Source organism: Chlorocebus sabaeus, chromosome 12 (assembly GCF_047675955.1).
Source record: "Chlorocebus sabaeus isolate Y175 chromosome 12, mChlSab1.0.hap1, whole genome shotgun sequence".
NCBI lineage: Eukaryota > Metazoa > Chordata > Mammalia > Primates > Cercopithecidae > Chlorocebus > Chlorocebus sabaeus.
The window spans coordinates 68306656-68325723 of record NC_132915.1 but is presented as its reverse complement, the minus strand read 5'-3'; the positions used below and the strand labels follow the sequence as shown (position 1 = coordinate 68325723).

Here is a 19068-nt window from a genome sequence, read left to right as displayed (position 1 = left end):
TAATAAGTGGAAGGAAAGAGGGGGAGTTGCTCCACCCTTCCTGGGCCATCCACCCAGCTATCTTCTCTGGGTCCCTGCTTCCCTCCAGTGCACACAGCCCCACCTTACGCCACCACATGCTTTGTGGAGGGTCACTACTTGTACCCTCTGAGCCATCTGATTATGGTCCCTCAGAAAGATGCCCCTGCATCCTTATTGCCCATCCACCGAAGGCTGGCAGTGGGACAGACCCCACCTCCCATTCTGCTCCTTCTCTCAGTTCCCTGCAAACCTGCTGCTCTAGGCTCTATGAGTGCATCAAACATTCCTGAATGCTTTGGTCTAACAAAAGAATTTTTGGTGTAAGAAAATATTTTAAATTGTGTGCAAAATATGGCCTCTCCTATAGCTCAAGGGGACATACAGAAAAAGAAAAAAGAATATTTTTTAATCTTTACAGAACATGTGGGTGGATGTACTCAATTATTTGTCTGTCTCTCTTTCACATCCTGCCATCCCTGTGGAAACAGGGCATCTTCTCCTTCAAGCCTGCGTCATGCAGATCTCCACCCTTTTTGCAACACCTCAGAAGCAATTTAACCCCAGTGTTTTCTCAAAGTCTACATTGTTTCTTTGAGACCAGTCCTGTCCTGAGGGGAGGGCTGGCAGCAGAACAGTCCGCGATGGGCTTGGATCCCCCACACAGACATTGATGTACTGCCCCCTCCAACAGAACTTACCAGCGTCCTCCATGGTCTTTGTAGGGACCTAAGGAGAACTTTCTCCTTGGTTCTCTGAAAGTTCACTGGAAAATCAACTTCCAATTAGAGAAAAGGCATTCACATTTATTTAATGTATATACATGGGAGCCTTCAGAAGGAAGACCCAGAGATACAGGGGAAATTGTCCATTTTTATGCTGAGGTTCAATAAAGTGTAGACAACCGTGTAGAAGTGTGATTAGACTAAAAGGCTATGATCCAATACTGATAGACTGAGTGGGGAAACCAGCAAGGCTGGTCTGTCTGGATTCTTCTTGACCTCTCTGAGCACGCATTCCTTCCTTCTGGAAGCACAGGGCTCTCTCTGGAATGGGGGTCTTATGACCTACAGTCAAATAAGGTAAGTCACATAATTTCTTCATAGCCAGTTTTTACACAGAAACTTGGAGGGAATGCTGGAGTAATATTTTTACTTTTTATGGCTAGTTTTGGAGAAAAGGGTCCTGATTTCTCCAACCCGCTTTGGGGAAGAGGGATTGGACTTTCTGTGATTGGCCCCAGAGAAGCAAGGGACTGAGAGACAGGAGGCCAGGAGAAGGTCAGAGAAAAACTTTGGCTTCTGAGGAGACTTCTGAGGCCTTCGTTTTGGAGTATTGTTTTCAGAGCCCTAACACCCTTCAACTTCCATTAACTTAAACATTTTCCTGCCAGTGTGATGTGTCAGGATAGATCTTATTTCTCACAGCACAAGTCAAATCCTCAATGAGGATGCATGCTCACACCTCCCAAAGGCAAACTTGACAGCCCAGAGATAAGAGTGCAGTCTAGAGTCATATTCAGGAAGAAAACCCTTCCCTAAGTGCACTGTGATCTGCACAGACTGTCCCTCAGTGGGCCCAGGGCTCCAGAATATTAGGCGGCTGAGCCCAGCGAGTCTTCACTCAAAGTAGCTTCAGGCCCCTGCCCAGGTGTTCCCTATAATACTGGCTGAAGCATGAAAGCTGCCCTTCTTACCTCTCTGACTCTACACCAGATCATGTTCCCAGGGAGAGTATCTCTGCCTTCCACTGTGAAATTAAAGAAGGAAAAAAAAGAGGCCCCAACAAAGGGCTTAACCTATAAGACTCATAAACTTGGAGTGAATTTTACTCATGCTTAGTAGTTAAGTATTAAAGATGAACAATGAAAACAGAGAATTAGTTTTTCTAAGAGGAGACTGTTAAACCCTACTGGCTTCTGGAATCCTTAGTGTCCATTTTACTCCCCACTAACTTTTCTGGGGATTCTGAACTGACGTCAGATGGGATTTTGCAGCCAGGTGCAGTGGCTCACAACTATAATCCCAGCACTTTGCAGAGGAGCCAAGGTGGGATGATCATTTGAGGCCAGAAGTTTGAGACCTGCTTGGGCAGCATACTGAGACCCCTATCTCAACAACAAATAAATTGTTTTAAAAATTAGCTGGTTGTGGTGACAAGCACCTGTGGTCCCAGCTACTTGGGAGGCTGAGGTGGAAGTATCACTTGAGCCCAGTAGCCGGAGGTTTCATTGAGCTACGATGGTACCACTACTCTCTTGCCTGGGCAACAGAGCAATACCCTGTCTCAAAACCAAAAAAAAAATGAGATTTTACTAACTCAAGGCGTTACAATAACAGTTACCCTTTACGATAAGTTACCCCTTGCTGTGCACCATCCCTGGCTATTCTCATTTCATAATCATCTTCTTTAATTCTCAGAAACAACCCTGAGAAATTTATATTGTTCTTACTATTTTTCAAGTAGAAGAATTGATGCTCAGAAATGCTCAATGAGCATCCAAGCTCACATAGATAGCAATGTTTACTCTTGTTGGCAAACGCCAAAACTTAGGTTTTTGTCCATAAGTTACCCTATACATTCTGAAGATTTCGCTGAAGAAGAAAATGCAGCTTTATGGCTCCCAATTAAACCTGAACTATTAGTTTGGATTGACTTTTATGAAACAGACTGCTTTCTTTGACATTAGCAACATCTCTTTCAGGGGGAAAAAAATCCTAATGAGTTATCTACTTGGAACTTTCCCTTCGTGATTTTATTTGTATTCCAAATCTGCTCTGTGGTCATTCTTACAAACTCCTTGGAAGTTAGAATCCATTATCAATAAGCATCCAGTGGAGAAAACACAAACCACTTCAGGCATTTCAGAAGGCGATTTCATACAGGGAACTGGTTACAACTTTGTTGGAAGGGATGGTAGAGGAAAACAGGTAGAGCCCGTTGTCACAGATACAGTTCTCCGGAAAATGGCCATGCTCCTCAGGCAGGAAGAAGGAAAAGGAAAATGATGTTGCCATTGCCTCTGAAATGCCTGAAGTAGTTTTTGTTTTCTTGACTGAATGCTGATTGATAACGGATCTTACTTCCAAGGAATTTATAAAAATGACCACAGAGCAGATTTAGAATACAAATGAAATAATGGAGGGAAAGCCCAGGTACACAGGCCTCCAAGGCTCCTGCTGCTGCTGTTTCTGTTACTTTTGGTGCCCCATCTCTGGCCACTGAGCATGCAGCCAGGGGCCCCCACACTCCGATGCTTCAGGAATCAGAAGCTGCTGGGCCCTACAGACACCTGCAGTCACTCGTAGCTCCCCTTGCTACAACTAGAGCAGAGGAAGAAAAAGAAAAAAAAAAAAAGCTTTTCCCTCATGCATGCTTATGCGTTCTTTCTAATCTCCCATGACCGCTTCTCATCAGCACACCCTAAATGGAAACCAGCTGGCAGGGGATTCTGGGAAATGTGGTTTCAGGGCTTCCAGTCCCTGCCACACGGAGGAGAGTGTAGTAGAGTGAGTGTGAACTGTGAGCCACCAGACAGTTATCAGCCCCCACCCCGGCCAGAGTTACCAAACTCCCTTGCCTTAGAATTAAACTCATCACCTGGATTGGTCTCGAATGAACATGATGATTCTCAGTTACAACCCTGGAATTGCACAAGACAAAAGCTTAAGGAGAGTCGTGACGTTTATCTCTACATAAAGACTACATGTGCTGGGAGAAGTGCAACCTTTGTGGGAGGGAAACCAAAAAAAAAAAAAAATCCCAGCTCTCAAGCCGGGATGTTAGGAACTGAAGCTGGCCTGGCTCGCCTGGCTGAACTGCAGGCCACAGTGGCTCTGAAACTGTCTAGTGGCAGCATTGCCGCATCTGTTCCCACCCTGCCCTGTTGCTCAGCTCCTTCAGGTGTCAAGAAAGAGCCAGTCCCAGTGACCTTTGATGACAGGGTATCTGAGACTAGATTACCCAGGAAACAGGCTCTGAGACAAAGATTTGCATACAGGAAGTTTATCAGGAAATGTTTTCCGGAACAGAAGCTGGAAGGGAGGAAGCCAAGTAGTGTTGGGCAGCAGGAGAAGTCAAAATGTGATGCAGTGGCAATCATGAGCTCAGCCAATCCCAGGGGACCTCGGGATCCCATGGTCCTTCACAGCTGTCCTGAATCGAGGCAGTGGGGCTAGATCTATGACCCTTCACACTGACTGCTAGCTGCAGGCTGCCCCCAGGGAGGGGGCATAACCTGAACTAGCATAGCTCTGACTGGGTGCAAGGCATCTCAACAGCAGCCAGATGCTAGCAGCTGGGGAGGAGGGCCTCCATCCTGAGCAGGGTATCTGGGCACACCCCTGGCATCCACCACACAGAATAAGAGGAATGGAATGGAAGACAGGCGCTGCTCTGGGCTCAGTGCTCAGTCACATTCGCCACGCACTCTGAGCTGGGGAGGGACAGAGTCTGGCCATCACTCTCGCTGAAGCCACCATCTCACACCTGGATTACTGAGCCAGAGCCTCCAGAGTCTCTCCTTCCACGTTTGCCACACTACCATCCATTCTCTACCACCCCACCCTCATGGCTGTTCATTGCACGTAGAGTTATGTCCAGACACTTCGTCATGGTCTCTGGGTAGAATGTGACCTGGCCCCTGTCCACCTATGCATCTGCCACCACCCTGCCTCCCTCACTGCGCTCCGGCCATGCTGGCCCTTTCTGTTCCTTGAATATTCCAATCTCTTCCCCACCTGAGGGTCTTTGCCCTGGCTTTTCCCTCTGGCTGGAATATTTCCTTCTTTCCAGATAGGTCTCAGTTCTCATGTAACGTCTTGAGCAGAGTCTTCCCTAACTACCCAACTAAAGCAGCTCCCTTAGTAAATTACCTGGGTGTAATGATGTATGTGCCTGTAATCCCAAGCTGAGGCAGGAGGGTCGCCTGAGCCCAGGAGGTGGTGGCTGCAGTAAGCCGAGATCGCACAACTGCACTCCAGCCTGGGTGACAGAGCGAGACCCTGTCTCAAAAAAATGAAAAATGAAAAAATGACTTCCCTCTCCCATCACCCTTTTGATCTTCCTCATAGCATTCATCGCTAACTGAAATTTCTTAAGCATTGGTGGACTTGTTTCTGCTATCCCTCCTAATCAAATAAAAAGCTCTCCAAGAGCAGGCAGCAGTCCCTAGAAGGGTATTCAGTAAGCAGTAGGTAAATATTTTTGGAATGTTGTAAATTGACCACCTTTTAATATGGAGGACATCTATTGGGTAGAATTTCTTGAGAACCACCTGACTGGCCTGTGGCCTCCCTCATACCCGGTCTTGTCAAGGCTGCCTTGGCTGGCGCAGTCGTCCCCTATCCAGTTGGCGATACTTAGAGTAGCAGGGATGGTTTTGCCAGTGAAACCCAGCAGATGCCATGGTAACCCTGATGCAGACCCTCAACATAGCCAGTTACACATCCGTGTCTCCATCAGCACTTGGTCCCCCCAGTCACAGAAGCCCTCTACTTTCTCTCATCGGTAGGCAGAACGCACAGTGGCTCATGTTGTTTGGGAAGTCAGTCATTTGGGAGCTGATGATTCTGGGAGGTGAAGACATCGTGGCTGGGGGCCCAGTGGTTTCCACTTTGCCAGTTGAAATCACATGAGAGTTGAAACTCACTTCCCAAGGACTGGAAAGCTCTCTGGTGCTTAACATCTTTTGATTTCAGCTCCCTGCTATTAAACATGTTTAAATAAAAATTACCACTGCCATTTGCTGAGCACCTGTCCTATACCAGGACCTGTGCTTGGTCCATAATTTAGAGATGTTCTGAAACTTGCCTGAGAGAGGACTGAACCCAGTTTGTGAGACACAGACTCTGGCCTACTTCCACTGTACCCCCTGAGAAATTAAGGAGAAATCAAGGAGATGGGAGGAGTTCCTGTTAGTAAAAAAGTTATTTTTAGTAAAATAAAATGTGACAGATCTTACTTCAAAGATTTGTTTTGTTCACAAAGTAAAGGGAGGCTCTTCTCACCCCCACTCCCGTATCATTCCATGGAAGCTCTGAATACCATTCCATACACTTTGTAATTTCACTAATAAAGAGTCTGCAGAATTTGTGCACATTTTAAATCTAGATGCCTGTGGAATTCTTCAAAGCTTGGCAGAAGATTGGTAAATTAGATCTCCATCTTGTCAGACAAAAAAAAATTCTCTTTGTGGACGATCTTTCCCACTCAGGTAAAGTGGTCCATTTACATAAAAGTAATCCTTTTAGAAGGTGTTTTGTGATTTTCAGTTGTCCCTAGAAATAAAATCACAGCTCTGTCTCACCTTGGCTGAAGTGTTTTCACACTCCAGGGAGTTGCTTACCTTCCCCTGAATATGGAATTCGGAGGGCATTAGTTTCAAACTGATACTACTCACAGCTGTCTTCAGGGTTTCGAAAAAGTGTCCCAATGGCCTTGGAAGGTGTTTCTCGTTCTGGGATCAGGTTGAGCAATCCCCCTGTATTCTGGAAGCTGCAGGGCCTCAGTCTTTAGGTTTCTGCCTAAGGAGAAATGCTTCCTGGGGTTTTCTCCCACGACTTCAGTGGGACCCAGAGCATTGTCTGTGCTCTGTCGCCTGATGACACAACAGCATAACGGTGAGAGAAATGCAGGTTACCTTTAAAACCATTTCTTTTCCTAATTTCACAATAATGGAAAGACAGGAAGAAACTTACTTCTGGATCAAGAACAACATGCTACAGTGCAGTAGCATGGACTTTAAAATTAAACCTGCATTTGAATCCCAGCAGCCTCACTTAAACAATTGTGTGAGGTCCATAACCTCTCTCAGTTTCAGTTTCTTGATCTGCAAAATGGGGGTCATCTCCTCATCACTTACATTTGGCATAAAGATTCAGTGACATAGTGTGTGTCAATTTCCTCATATGGTTGCAGAATTTTAGGTGGGATATACATCAGAAAGAAGAGATGACATTCCATCTCTCAATTCCTGGTTTATTTAGCCAAGCATTTGGAAGCCAGCAGGGCAGATGCAGAAGATGATGCTATGTTTAGCCCCCAAGGTCCCTAATGAGGGGCGCTCAGCTGCCTGTGACACTAGTCAGGTCTTGCTGGCTCAAGAAGCTTAGTTTTTTGCGGCACCATAGCTCAGTTATAATTGGGACTGACGTCACCATTCAGGAAAAACTTAGAAAAACATTCTCTGTTCGTAATAAGAAATACCAGCAGACCTCTAGCACCCTTCTGGTCCTCCAGCCAAACAGACTCAGCAACACCCCACATCTTTATGGGTGGGGCCCCACCTTTGCCGTCATCTTTCCAGCACCCCAGAAGACTCCATCCCCATTATAGCATAGGACACGTGAGTGTTTAATAAATAGTCATGGTGATCATGATGATGCTTATCTTGGCTTCAGTTCACATGTGTTAGTTCCATTATTGATTTTGTGCTCCTCAAATTAACCAGATAAAGTCACAACCAATTTAAAAACAATTAGTATGATTTTCATCTGTGGGCCAGCGGGAATCTGTATTTCCTCCAGTATTAATAATCGCATTGTACAGTTAATGAATTGCTGTGAGATCAGTGGCATTCGGGCTAATGTGGCATTTCTCTTTTATTCTTGTTTGTTTTGTTTTGTTTTGTTTTTAGGGTCAAGTTGTGTTCCGGAACGGGGAGAGAATGGGAACCATTAAATTTACTCAATTTCAAGGTAGGCATTTTGATGCTTATTCTTTCTAGCTGATAAAATTTAGATTCGGGGATGTTGTTTTATGCAATATAATACATCAAAAGGAATGCAAGTGTGATGTTCCAGATAAAAGAAAGCAGAGCCAATTGAAAATACTTATCTGAAAACATTCGTTTCAACCTATTTGGAATATTTTTTCTCAGCCGCACCATGGTCAGCCCTCCATCTCCATGGGTTCCACGTCAGTTGATTCAGCCAACTGAAGACTGAAAATATTCAGGAAAAAAATAGATGATTGCATCTGTACCAAACATGGACGGACTGTTTTTTCTTGTCATTATTCCCTAAATGATAGAGTATAACAACTATTTACATTGTATTAGGCATTGTAAGAAATCTAGAGATGATTTAAAGTATATGGGAGGATGTGTGTAGCTTATAGGCAAATACTACCCCATTTTATATCAGAGACTTGGTTGTCAGGGGATTTTGGTATCCTCAAGGTATCCTGAAACCAATCCCCCATGGATCCCTAGGGATAACCGTACTTCCCTGGCCTATTCTGTCTTCCCGCATGACTCTAAAAAGCTTATGAGATTATGAGTGGTGGGGTTTAAGTTAGTATTCTGAGGATGTTTGCATTGATGTGGGGTTTTTGGTGTTTTTTGTAGAGAAAGGGTCTCACTATGTTGCCCTGGCTGGAATGCAGTGGCTATCCAGAGATGCGTTCATAGCATACTGCAGCCTCGAACTCCTGGGCCCGAGCAGTCCTCCCACCTCAGCCTCCTAAGTAACTGGGACCACAGACATGCAACAGTGCACCCAGCTGTTTTTGGTTTTGATTTTAGAAATATTCAAACAGACTCTAACGTAGAGAGAACAGCATAATGAACCCCCATGTGCCCAATACCCAGTTTCAATTATTATCGACATTTTGCCAATCTTCTTTCATCTTTACTCACCCCATCCCCCATTTTTTGCTGTAGTGTTTTAAAGCAGCTCCTAGACATGATCTCATCTCATTCTATAAATACTTCAGTATGCATTTCTTCTGGATAAGGACTTTTTATAATATAATCACAGTACTATTATCACACCTAAAACATTAAACAATTTTTAATATCTTTTAATTTCCCAGTCTGTGTGGATCCTGTGATCATCTCAAAGGTGTCTTCACAGATGGCTTGTTGGAAAATCCACACAAATTCCACCCATTGCATCTGCTTGAAGTATCTCTTTAGTCTCTTTTCATCTATTATAACCCCCTGCTTTTTACAGGCCATTTATTTTTTGAAGAAACTGGGTCATGTGTTGAACTTTCTGTTGCTGTCAGAAGGGTCTCAGAAACCATCCAGACCTATTTCTTTGTGTGATGAGGAAGAAACAGAGGTGAAGACAGGGGCCATGTGAGGAGCATCCTTGAGGAACAGGGCTGGGCGTTCCTTGAGGCAGACCAGTGCAGCCATTAGCGGGGTGATGAGCCAAAACGACTAGATGAACCTCTCTTCAATACAGTGTTCTTCAGCAGCCAAGTGTTTCTGGAAAACCCCGAAACAAGAGTGGGGCCTCCTGTGCCCACTGACTGAGCAGATCCCAGTGTCATCCAGGGGAAAGCAAGAAATTAGAGTGAGTTATTCAGATTCATTCAGGCAAATCCCAGCAGGATTCAGATCAATCAGGAGAGGTGTTCTTCAGCGCTATCACACTGTAATGCAATCTTGTAGACTTACCCATTCGTCTTTCTGTGGCAGGTCATTGAAACGCATGTCAGCTCTCTGGCGTGCACAAAAGATGTAATTTTAGGCAAACGTAATTATTTTTCCATTTGTTAAGTTTTACTTCTTCATTGGTTGAACAAAGTAAGCATGTTGGCAAAGATACTTACTTTTTTTTTTTTTTTTTTTTGAGTGATTGCAACTAAATTCTCTTGTCTCATTTCCAGTTCTCAAAATTATATCATTCTAAGAGAGTATTTTGTAAAATAAGGATTGGCTGATCACAGCTACCAGTGCATGCCAATTGTATTGCCTTTTTTTTCATACGCTAGGTTTAAACACCAGCTCCAGCAACTGTTTAGGCATATCTGGATTTCTAAGGAAGGCAGTACAGCAAACAGCAGCTCAGAGCTTGCGCTTTGTGGGCTGACCCACCCCCGATCCTCTCACTTACTCACTGTAGAATTTCAGGCAAGCGACTTCACCTCTCTTGATTGTCCTCATCTGTAAAATAGGAGTATAATCCTATCTACCTTCATGGAATATGGGAAAAACTAAATGGAAAAGTATGTGTATATATAACTATACATATAATATATTTTTATATATGCAGTATATTTTTTTCTCAGCAAGTAAGTAGCAATTATGATTAGCACCTTGTCAACATTATGACACCTTTCTGGGGCAAATTCAGGTTTCCCTGGAGTGCTGAAACCCCCGGCTGCTTTTATGTCTGCCGTTTACCCCTATAGCAGCTCCTTACACTTAATGATATATAAGCGGTGATACAGGTCAGGGCCTTAACAATGATCTCATTCCACCAATTCATGGTATAAGTCCAGGAATTCCTGAGGTCCAGGAATGAGTAGTATCCCCCAGAGACACACAGCAGGCTAGTGGCAGAGCTGGGACTGGACCTCAGCTTGCTCCTCTGCACATTCCCACGTATGCCCAGGCACAAGTATGCTCCCCTCACTCTCTCTGCACTTATGTCCAGCTTTTCTTGAGGATCACAGCTGGGCCTTCAATAAAGTCCAGATGCTCCTGTTTACATGATTTTTTTTTTTTTTTTTTTTTTTTTTTTTTGAGACAGAGTCTCACTCTGTTGCCCAGGCTGTAGTGCAGTGGCACGATCTTGGCTCACTGCAACCTCTGCCTCCTGGGTTCGAGCGATTCTTCTGCCTCAGCCTCCCGAGTAGCTGGGACTACAGGTGTGTGCCGCCATGCCCAGCTAATTTTTGTATTTTTAGTAGAGACGGGGTTTCACCATATTGACCAGGCTGGTCTCGAACTCCTGACCTCGCAATCTGTCCACCTCGGCCTCCCAAAGTGCTGGGATTACAGGTGTGAGCCACTGCGCCTGGCCTACATGTTTTTTAAATAGACATTGATCCTCTTGCTCCAATAGAGGCACCTATGTTGTTTTAGGACTGAAATGAGCCACCAGAATGCAGGGGGCATGTGCATATCAACACAAGAGTTGGTTTTCCAAATGTAAAGGGTTTCAGAGGTGCCTTATCTACCATGATGGATTATTGAATAAGCTGTCCAAGCTGTGTGATGAGCTGTCCAGGGAGTTAATGCCTCCAGGAGCAGCCCTGTGTCAGTGATGGATGAGAACGGGAGGATAAATACCCCAGCATCCTTTCCCCTTGGGTGAGGCAACTCCCAGGTGTGTCTGGCTCTTTTCCCAGAGCTCCCACAGTGGGACCGAACCTCGGTTGCCCACGAAGAAACCTGCTCACTCATGCACCTTGTCCTGGCTCCCTTCCCTGTCTCACTCCCCCACACTACTAACAGGGCCTCCTAGGATCACCTTCCAAATAAACTGCGTGCCTTCTTCCCCTTGTCTCAGGCAGGTGCTATTCTTAGGGAGCCACCCTTGGCCGTAGGTAAGGCAGGTATTAGCATCCTGTTGGGCACACGCCTCAGGCCTGAACCCCTTTCAGCTCCAGGTTCCATGCTCCTCCCTGATGCCATGGCTGATTTTCATGACACCGCGTGTAGATGAGGATGAATACTAGAGAATTGGCTTTTTTCCCCTTAAGAGAAAAAAAGTATCCATGTTACTGCCGAAGTCTAAACATGGCTCCGAATTTGCAGCAGGGAAGGAAGTTGAGTGAAGCTGTGATTAGAGTCTTGTTTTTGCCGTTCTTAGAGAAAACTCAGCATCTGCCGCTCCAACTCACCGACCCTGCCTTCATTAGGCCTATTTGTAAGAATCTCGGGGAATGATAAGTGCTTGAATTTCACACTGCTTCTATGCAACATAAAGGGCTCAGGCTTTGGAGTTTTATATTTTGGCACCTGATTTGAAGGGAAGGGGTCTTCCTTCACTCTAATGACGTAATTGTCATTCAGAACGTACCTAGTGAAAGAGAGACTTGTCCTTCCCATTTGCAGACATTAATTACCATTTGGTCTTCAGGGTAACAGATACAGTTGTATTCAGTGCGCATTTCCTGAGCATCTGCCAGGCGCTTTACCAAGTCCTCTGGGGAAAACCAAGTTGAATAAGATACAGTCCCCGATCCTCCAGGGCTTCATAATCTCTCTGGCCGAATGCCAGTGCCTATAAAAGCAGGAAGATGATTTCCCAGAACCTACTAGAATACTTTCAGGGCTAGTTTGACCCTACTTTGAGACTCTCGAGGCTGGTTTTTAATAACCTTTTCGTCTGTGAGGCCTGCAATTGTAGCTCACTTCACCAAGTCGTGGGTCTGGAAAGGCCATTTCGTTAGACTGTCACTCAACTTGATATAATTAAGAGTGGAGTCACAGTCCATAATCCTGCAGGATATACCAGCAGGGTTGTGGACCTGCAGGAACCAAAGGACACACGGGAATGTGGACTCTCTTCCAGCCTGACCCTAGCCTTGACACCTCCCAGCCCTCATGTTCCAGGATTTACCTTTCAGGGAGCCTAAAAAAGGTGACCCAAAAGACAGTATATTTTACAGATATTGGATTTCATTGAGCCATCGACCTTCCATGTTGAAGAGAGCCCTGATTCTCCTATACAACATTCCCACTGCTTGAATGCCTCCAGCGATGGGGAACTCATTCCCTCTCATGTGGAAAATACATAGGCTTGAAGCAGACGTGCCTGATCATTGGCAGACAGGCAAAGAAGCTCAGTCTCTTCGAGCCTTCATTTCAGTTAAAAATAAGTAAATAAATAGAAGGTGATCATTTTCCTTGCCTTGAGAGTGACTGAGAACCTGATGATGTGAGGCTATGATGTTCCTGTCTCAGTGACTGACACAGAGAAGGGTCATAACAACTGTTGGCTTCCTTCTCCTCTCCTGGGCACTCTTAACAATGACCCCAGATTTACACTCTCCCCCCAGGAACTTCTTGAGAAAAGTGCAGTTGCGCTTCTTTAGGACACAATTCACACACCTCATTTCATGGGCAGTCATTGTCATTGGTCCATGAAAGTCCCTCTTGTGTGTCCATTTATCCCCCTTATTTCCCTCATTTATTCCCATATCCCACTCCTACCTCCCCCAAGGAAAGGCAAACACCCCATATTGTGTTTGTATGTGTGCTTACAAGATGCGTGTTGCCATGTACATCAGTGCCACTGGCTTAGGTATCTTCTCTGTTCAGTTTTGTTTTTTCCACTCAGCACTTTGTTTCTGAAGACATCTCCATGGTCCTGGGTGTGCCTCTAGGCGTGGCTCCTCCCTACTCCCTGCAGGAGCCATGGTGGGGCGCATCTATCACTTCACCCATCGAGGCCCCTGGGACGGACACCCAGGTCACTTTCAACTCTCCACCCTCACAAATAATAAATGTCCTTATACATGTCCCTTTATGGATCCAACTGGGAATTTCCTTAGGACAGGTTTCCAAGGGCAGAATTGCTGAGTCAAAAGCTGCGTGCACATTGAACATGCCCAAAACCTGCCAGGTTGCTCTTCAGAATGGCCATGCCCATATCCATGCCCACTGGCAGAGGATTCCTGTGTCCCTACCCACCACCCACATTTGGGATTTCCTGGATCCCTCATTTTTTGACAGTCTAAAAGTGTAAAGTAATATCATATTGTGACTTTAAGTATCATTTCTCTGATTCCTAATGAGTTTGGACATTTCTTTCTGTGCTTGTGGGTCATTTGTTAATTGTCTGTTCTGATCCTTTGACCTTTTTTTTTTTTAAAAAAAAAAAAAAAAAAAAGGGTCTCCCTGTGTTGCCTGGGGTGGAATACAGTGGCATGATCATAGCTTATTGCAGCCTTGAACTCCCAGGTTTAACCAATCCTCCCACGTCAGCCTCCCAAGTAGCTGGAACTACAGGTGTGCACCACCATGCCTGGCTAGCTTTTTTTTTTTTCCTGGAGGTTGGAGTTTCACTATGTTACCCAAGCAGGTCTCAAACTCATAGCCTGAAGAGATCTTCCCGCTGTCTCAGCCTCCCAAAGTGCTGGGATTACAGGTGTGAGCCACTGCACCCAGCCCTTTGACCATTTTTGCTTTGAAGTTACTGTCTTTTTCTTGTCGGTCTGCAGAAGCTCCTTATGTAATCTAGACAGCAATCCCTTATTGGCTTTAGGCTTTGCAAGTATCTTCTCCCATTCTGTCACTTGTCTGTAAACTCACTTCAAGTCCTGACTGAGCAGAAGTTCTTAATTTTGATGTAGATAAACCCTTTTGGTTTTTGTCCTAAGGTTTGTGCTTTTGAAGTTTCTCAACAATTATTTCCTGTCACTCCTAGGAAGTGACCCCCTACCTGCCAGGTGCTGGCCGGCACCGGTTGGGCATGGGGGTTGCTGGGGCTGAGTGGAGTAAGATGCAATCCTTGCCCTCAGGGAGCCCACAGCCCACCCAGTGCAATGAGGAGCAGACACAGACAACAGCAAGGTGCGATGCGTGATAAGGGATGGCACAGGCAGCTGTGGGCATTCAGAGGAGGGCACTCAGGTCTACCTGGCAGAAACTACGAAGGATATCTGAAAGCAGTGGCATCTGAGATGCATTTTTTTTTCTTTTTTGAGATGGAGTCTTGCTCTGTTGCCCAGGCTGGAGTGCAGTGGCACAATCTCAGCCCACTGCAACCTCCATCCCAGGTTCAAGCAATTCTCCTGCCTCAGCCTCCCAAGTAGCTGGGATTACAGGCATGAGCCACCACACCTGGCCCCGAGATGAATTCTGAATGACCTGAGGGAGGTCGCCAAGAAGAAGAGAAAAAGCACTCCCAGGGCTGATAGCCTATTGTGTATGACCTGGGTCCCCTCAGGTACTTAGCTCTTGCCCTTGGGCCAGTTTGCCTAGATCATGGACACATCTACCCCTGGCAGTTATTACACCCCAGGGTATTTGCTCAGTGTCCACCTAGCCTGTTAAACATCTCAAAACGAAGGTCAGTTAACTAAACGTATGAAAAATGTGGCAATGGCATATTGTTTGTGACAGTAGAGCACAAAGTCCATCTCTGTTCTGTGCTGCTGAGGGGTGCTGCTGGGAGAGGGAGAGGAAGCAGATTAGGATGGGGTGAAAGTGAAAAATCACTTCCTGAGAAATGGCTGTTCATCCTGGGGAAGAGTAGAGTTGAGGCCCGTAGTCGCCAGGTTCCAAGTCCGAAGGACAGTCAGGAGCAGGAGCCAAAGTGACCTGGGGCCCCAGCACAGAGCCAGGACCCATGAGGGGAAGTCGCACGGAGCAGGTTTTAGCTTGGAATGAGGAGGACCTTTCCAAGCAGTTGCAGAATCATTGTACAGGAGTTGGGGGCCACAGAGATCTCCCTTGCAGCCCCCTCACTTAGCAAGACCCAGGTGGGGGATGGGACTTCCCCAGGGCTACTCACAGAGTGACCGCAAAGCCAGCACCAGCTCTGAGGCTCCTGTCTCCTAGCTCTTTCCTATGCCTGAGTTTGGGAGGGATGTCCTATAATTAAGTACGTTTATAGAATCTTTGATTTTTGTTGAGCCAAGATCATCTTTTGTTTCATCCCCCAGAGTTATACGTTGTGTCTCAGTGTGCGTATTTTCAACAACAATCAAATTCTAAAGGACACGTTCTGGTTCCCCCAGTATGGAGCCAGAACCAAGTGAGAAGACAAGTCTACCCCTGGCAGTTATTACACCCCAAATAAGATTGGATACAGACTGGATATAGACCAGTTGACCTTGTTTGCACAGGAGTTAACAACAAGCCCAAGAGCTGAGAGGGCTGTGTGCCTATCATGGTCACCACCTGGCTGGACTGTGGGTGAATACAGGGGACACAGTCCTTCCATCTGCAGACCCGGGAGGCACCCTGAGCAGAGTGCAGGGGATGAGACTTTATACTGCCTGGGACAACAGAAGCAAGGCTGACCAGCAGGAATCAGAAGCCCTGGATGCACATAGGACGTGGCTTCAACACGAAGAGCTGTCATGCACGGAGCCCTGAGTCCACAGCAACTAGGACACTGGGATGGGAGGAACAGTACTCAGGGAAGGCTTCCTGGAAGAGGCGGGTAGGGCTTGGACAGGTTAACTTGGTAAAGGGAGGGAAAGCTGCCTCCCAAGTGGAGGAACCATGGTGGGGAACAGATGGCAGGAAGAAAATATGAAGAGTGCTTGGGGACCTCACCTAGAGCCCACAGTTACTTTCATCATGAATAAAATAACTATAGTTTATTGGACACTTACCATGAATTAGGTTCCAAGCTAGGAACTTGGCATATATTCTCGTTTTTAACCCTCTTATCAATTCTAAAGTTCCCAGTTTACAGATACAGTCATGCAAGGTCTGCAATTGTGATTTAAAAAAAAAAAAAAATCTCTGTATCTCTGGCCCCTAGCACAGAGCCTGGCACATAATGGGTGTCTAGTAATGTTTGTTGAATGAATGAATGAAATGATAAAACTAGAGGATTTAGTATAGACATCTCTCCAGCATCCAGGATGTCCAAGGTCACCTGGCTCGAGGACATGGGAATGACTTTAACTTCCCACCACCTGCAGTGCTGCTTTTGAGAGATTCTTTATCATGAAATACCGTGAGCTGAGCCCAGCACGCAGTAGGCACTCAACAAATGTGGGCTGAATGATTGGCAGCCCTGCTCAGTATGGGGGTAAAAGTATGCTGAATTCAGAACTAGGGGCCCATGTTCAGTTGCCCGCTGGGTCACTGCTGAGCATGTGGCTCTGAGTGGGTACTTAACCTATTTGAGGCTCCTCCTGCCTCTTTAGACCAGGATGAATTATGCCCAATTCATGGTTTGCCGTGAGCATTAAATGCAGGAACTTGTGAAGCGCCTGTGAGCCTCCAACACCGCCCCCAGGGAGAGATTATGATGATTACGGTCAGTGGGAAGCTGAGTATTATTTCAGTGCCGTGGGACGGTGCATACAGCAGGGCGTGTGAGTCAGAGGGGCAGGCTGTGTGGCCGGGGTGCGGTGGGGTGCCAGCCACACCATTCCCCACTCTTGATTGATTCTGATCAACCTGCATATTTCATGCGCTGCCTCCGTGCATCAAATAAATAAATCAGGGCCTCCTCTGAGCAGCAGGACCTGATTGGGGCATCTGCAGGGCTCAGGACTTCAAAAGGCCAGCGCAGGGATGCTGGAGCCCCCAGCAGATTCTGCTAATGTGACATTTAGGGGCCGGGTGACCCAGGCAAGCGACAGCCGCTTGCGCAGTGTGATGCCCCCTAAATGGCGGGGACCCTTGTGGGGAGAAGGAAGTGACTTTTACAGCCTGTTTCCACCACCCAGGGTCAGAGGAACACAGGCAGAAGTGTGGCTCAGGGGATTCCCTGTTCTGTTTTCTGAATGTTTCTAAGGGACCAGCAGCTCACCTGCATTTCTGCAAAGAAATTCACTTAGAGCTAGAGCCCCAGGAGGCATTTCCTCAGGGTACGCCTTGAAATTCCTATGTAACCTCTAGGCATTTTGCTGGCCAGGGTCTGCAGCTCCCACCTGCACTTCACAGAGGCCTTCATCTGGGGATGGGTGGATGATCCTTCTCTTTGTGCTTCTCACATTCAGGAGGCACAGGTGGTCCATGGAGTGGGCACTCGGCACAAACTGTCACCTCTCAGGAATCCCACTGAGGCAGCCCCCTGTCAGGGAAGAGCATGGGCTATGGAAAATGTCCAGGGTTTGAGTCTGGGCTCTATTCTTATTACCACTGGGGCCCTGGGCAAAGCCCCAAGCTGTCTGAGCCTCCGTCTCTTTGTCTTTAAGGTGGGACTGAGACCACCTACTCCACACACTGTTTTAGCTAGGTAAGAAAATGTACAGAAAATAGCACTGATCCAGCACACTATAGAGGCTTGGTCAATGTCCCCAGCCCTTCCTACCTGCTCCCCACCCTTCTCAAGCCTGCTCTTCCCTGGGGTCCCTATCTCTGACCTCAAACTCACTGCCCCTTGTTCCATCCCTCTAACCACAACCTTCCGCTGAATCTGCTTCATCTGTGGTCACCGGTATCCTCCCAGATGCCAGATCCTCGGACCCTGCTCAAGGGGCTTCTCCCAGCCTCTCTGTGGCATGTGGCACTGCGGCCAGTGGTGAAGGTGTGCCTTTCCTTGGCTTCTAAGGTGCCCACTCCCTCCCAGCACCCTGCTCCTGCGTCCTGGCCACCCCTTCCCAGTCTCTGCTCTGCCCACCGCAGGGGTCAGGGCTCCTCCGGAGTCTGCACTTGGTCCTTTCCTCTTCTCACTTGGCTCACTTTCCCTGGGGGTCTCATTCCTGCCTCCGACTCTAATTCCCAGCTTCCATGCCAATGACTCCAGCTCACCCCCTAGCCATACCTCTCCCCTAGGCTCTAGACTCAAAAGCATCTCTGCCTTGATGCTCCACAGGCACCCCACACTCAGCACATCCAAGATGGAACTCGTTATTCTTCCCCTTGTATCTGGACCCCTCTCCTGGGTTCCCCACCCAGGGATGGGAACTGAAACCCCTTATCCCCACTGAACCTCGGATGACCTTGGTGCCCCTGTTTTTCATCTCCCATTTGATCACTCAATTGTCCTGATTTTACCTGGAAAAAAGAAACCTTACTTAAATCTGATCTCCCTCTCCATTTCTTCTGCCACCACTCTGGGCCAGTCCTCATCTTCTTTATCCTTGACAATGACCAAAACAATGAACTAAACCCACCAAGAACTGCAAGAAGGATGAGAGTAAATTTGAATGTATCACTTGGGTTTAAAAACACACTGAACAAGTGCAAGGAGCCAAGGGCAGTAGGAGACTGTGCTTAGTATGACATAGCAGAGCAATGTGGCTTCTGAAAGGTATTAATTCTACCTGAGGATGCATATAATAGCAATGTGAACTCCAGAATGAGGGAGGGGATGGTGCCCTCTACTTACTGCTGACCAAATCATGCCTAAAGTGCATTGGTCAGTCCTTGGGTCTATACCCTACAGAAAGACTGACTTTGTGGAATGTGGCCCAAGGAGGAGTCGGGGTGGAGGAGCAGGGAGATTGAAGTGCTGTTGTATAAAGAGGAGTTGGGGGGCATGTCAGCAGAATGACCCGTCTTTGTCTTCGAGTATCTGGGCCTATCCTAGGGAAGATGGAGCAAAAGTGATCTGTGTGGTTCTAGAGGGCAGAGCCAGTAGAGCAGGGGAAATGTTACGGGAAGACAGTTCAGCTCAGTGGCCAGGAAGAACTTGATACCAGATAGAGTACAGTTGTAGGGAGCCTGGGCTC

At 46.7% G+C, this 19068-nt stretch overlaps 1 protein-coding gene across 1 annotated transcript in view; it reads left to right on the top strand.

Annotated features, from left to right (window-relative positions):
* The window catches only part of GABBR2 (gamma-aminobutyric acid type B receptor subunit 2), a 419145-nt gene that overhangs the window by 292453 nt on the left and 107624 nt on the right, over positions 1-19068 (top strand). The window contains exon 8 of the mRNA XM_007968615.3: positions 7655-7715. Within this exon, the coding sequence (XP_007966806.1) occupies positions 7655-7715 (61 nt within the window). The remainder of the gene's footprint in view (positions 1-7654; positions 7716-19068) is intronic.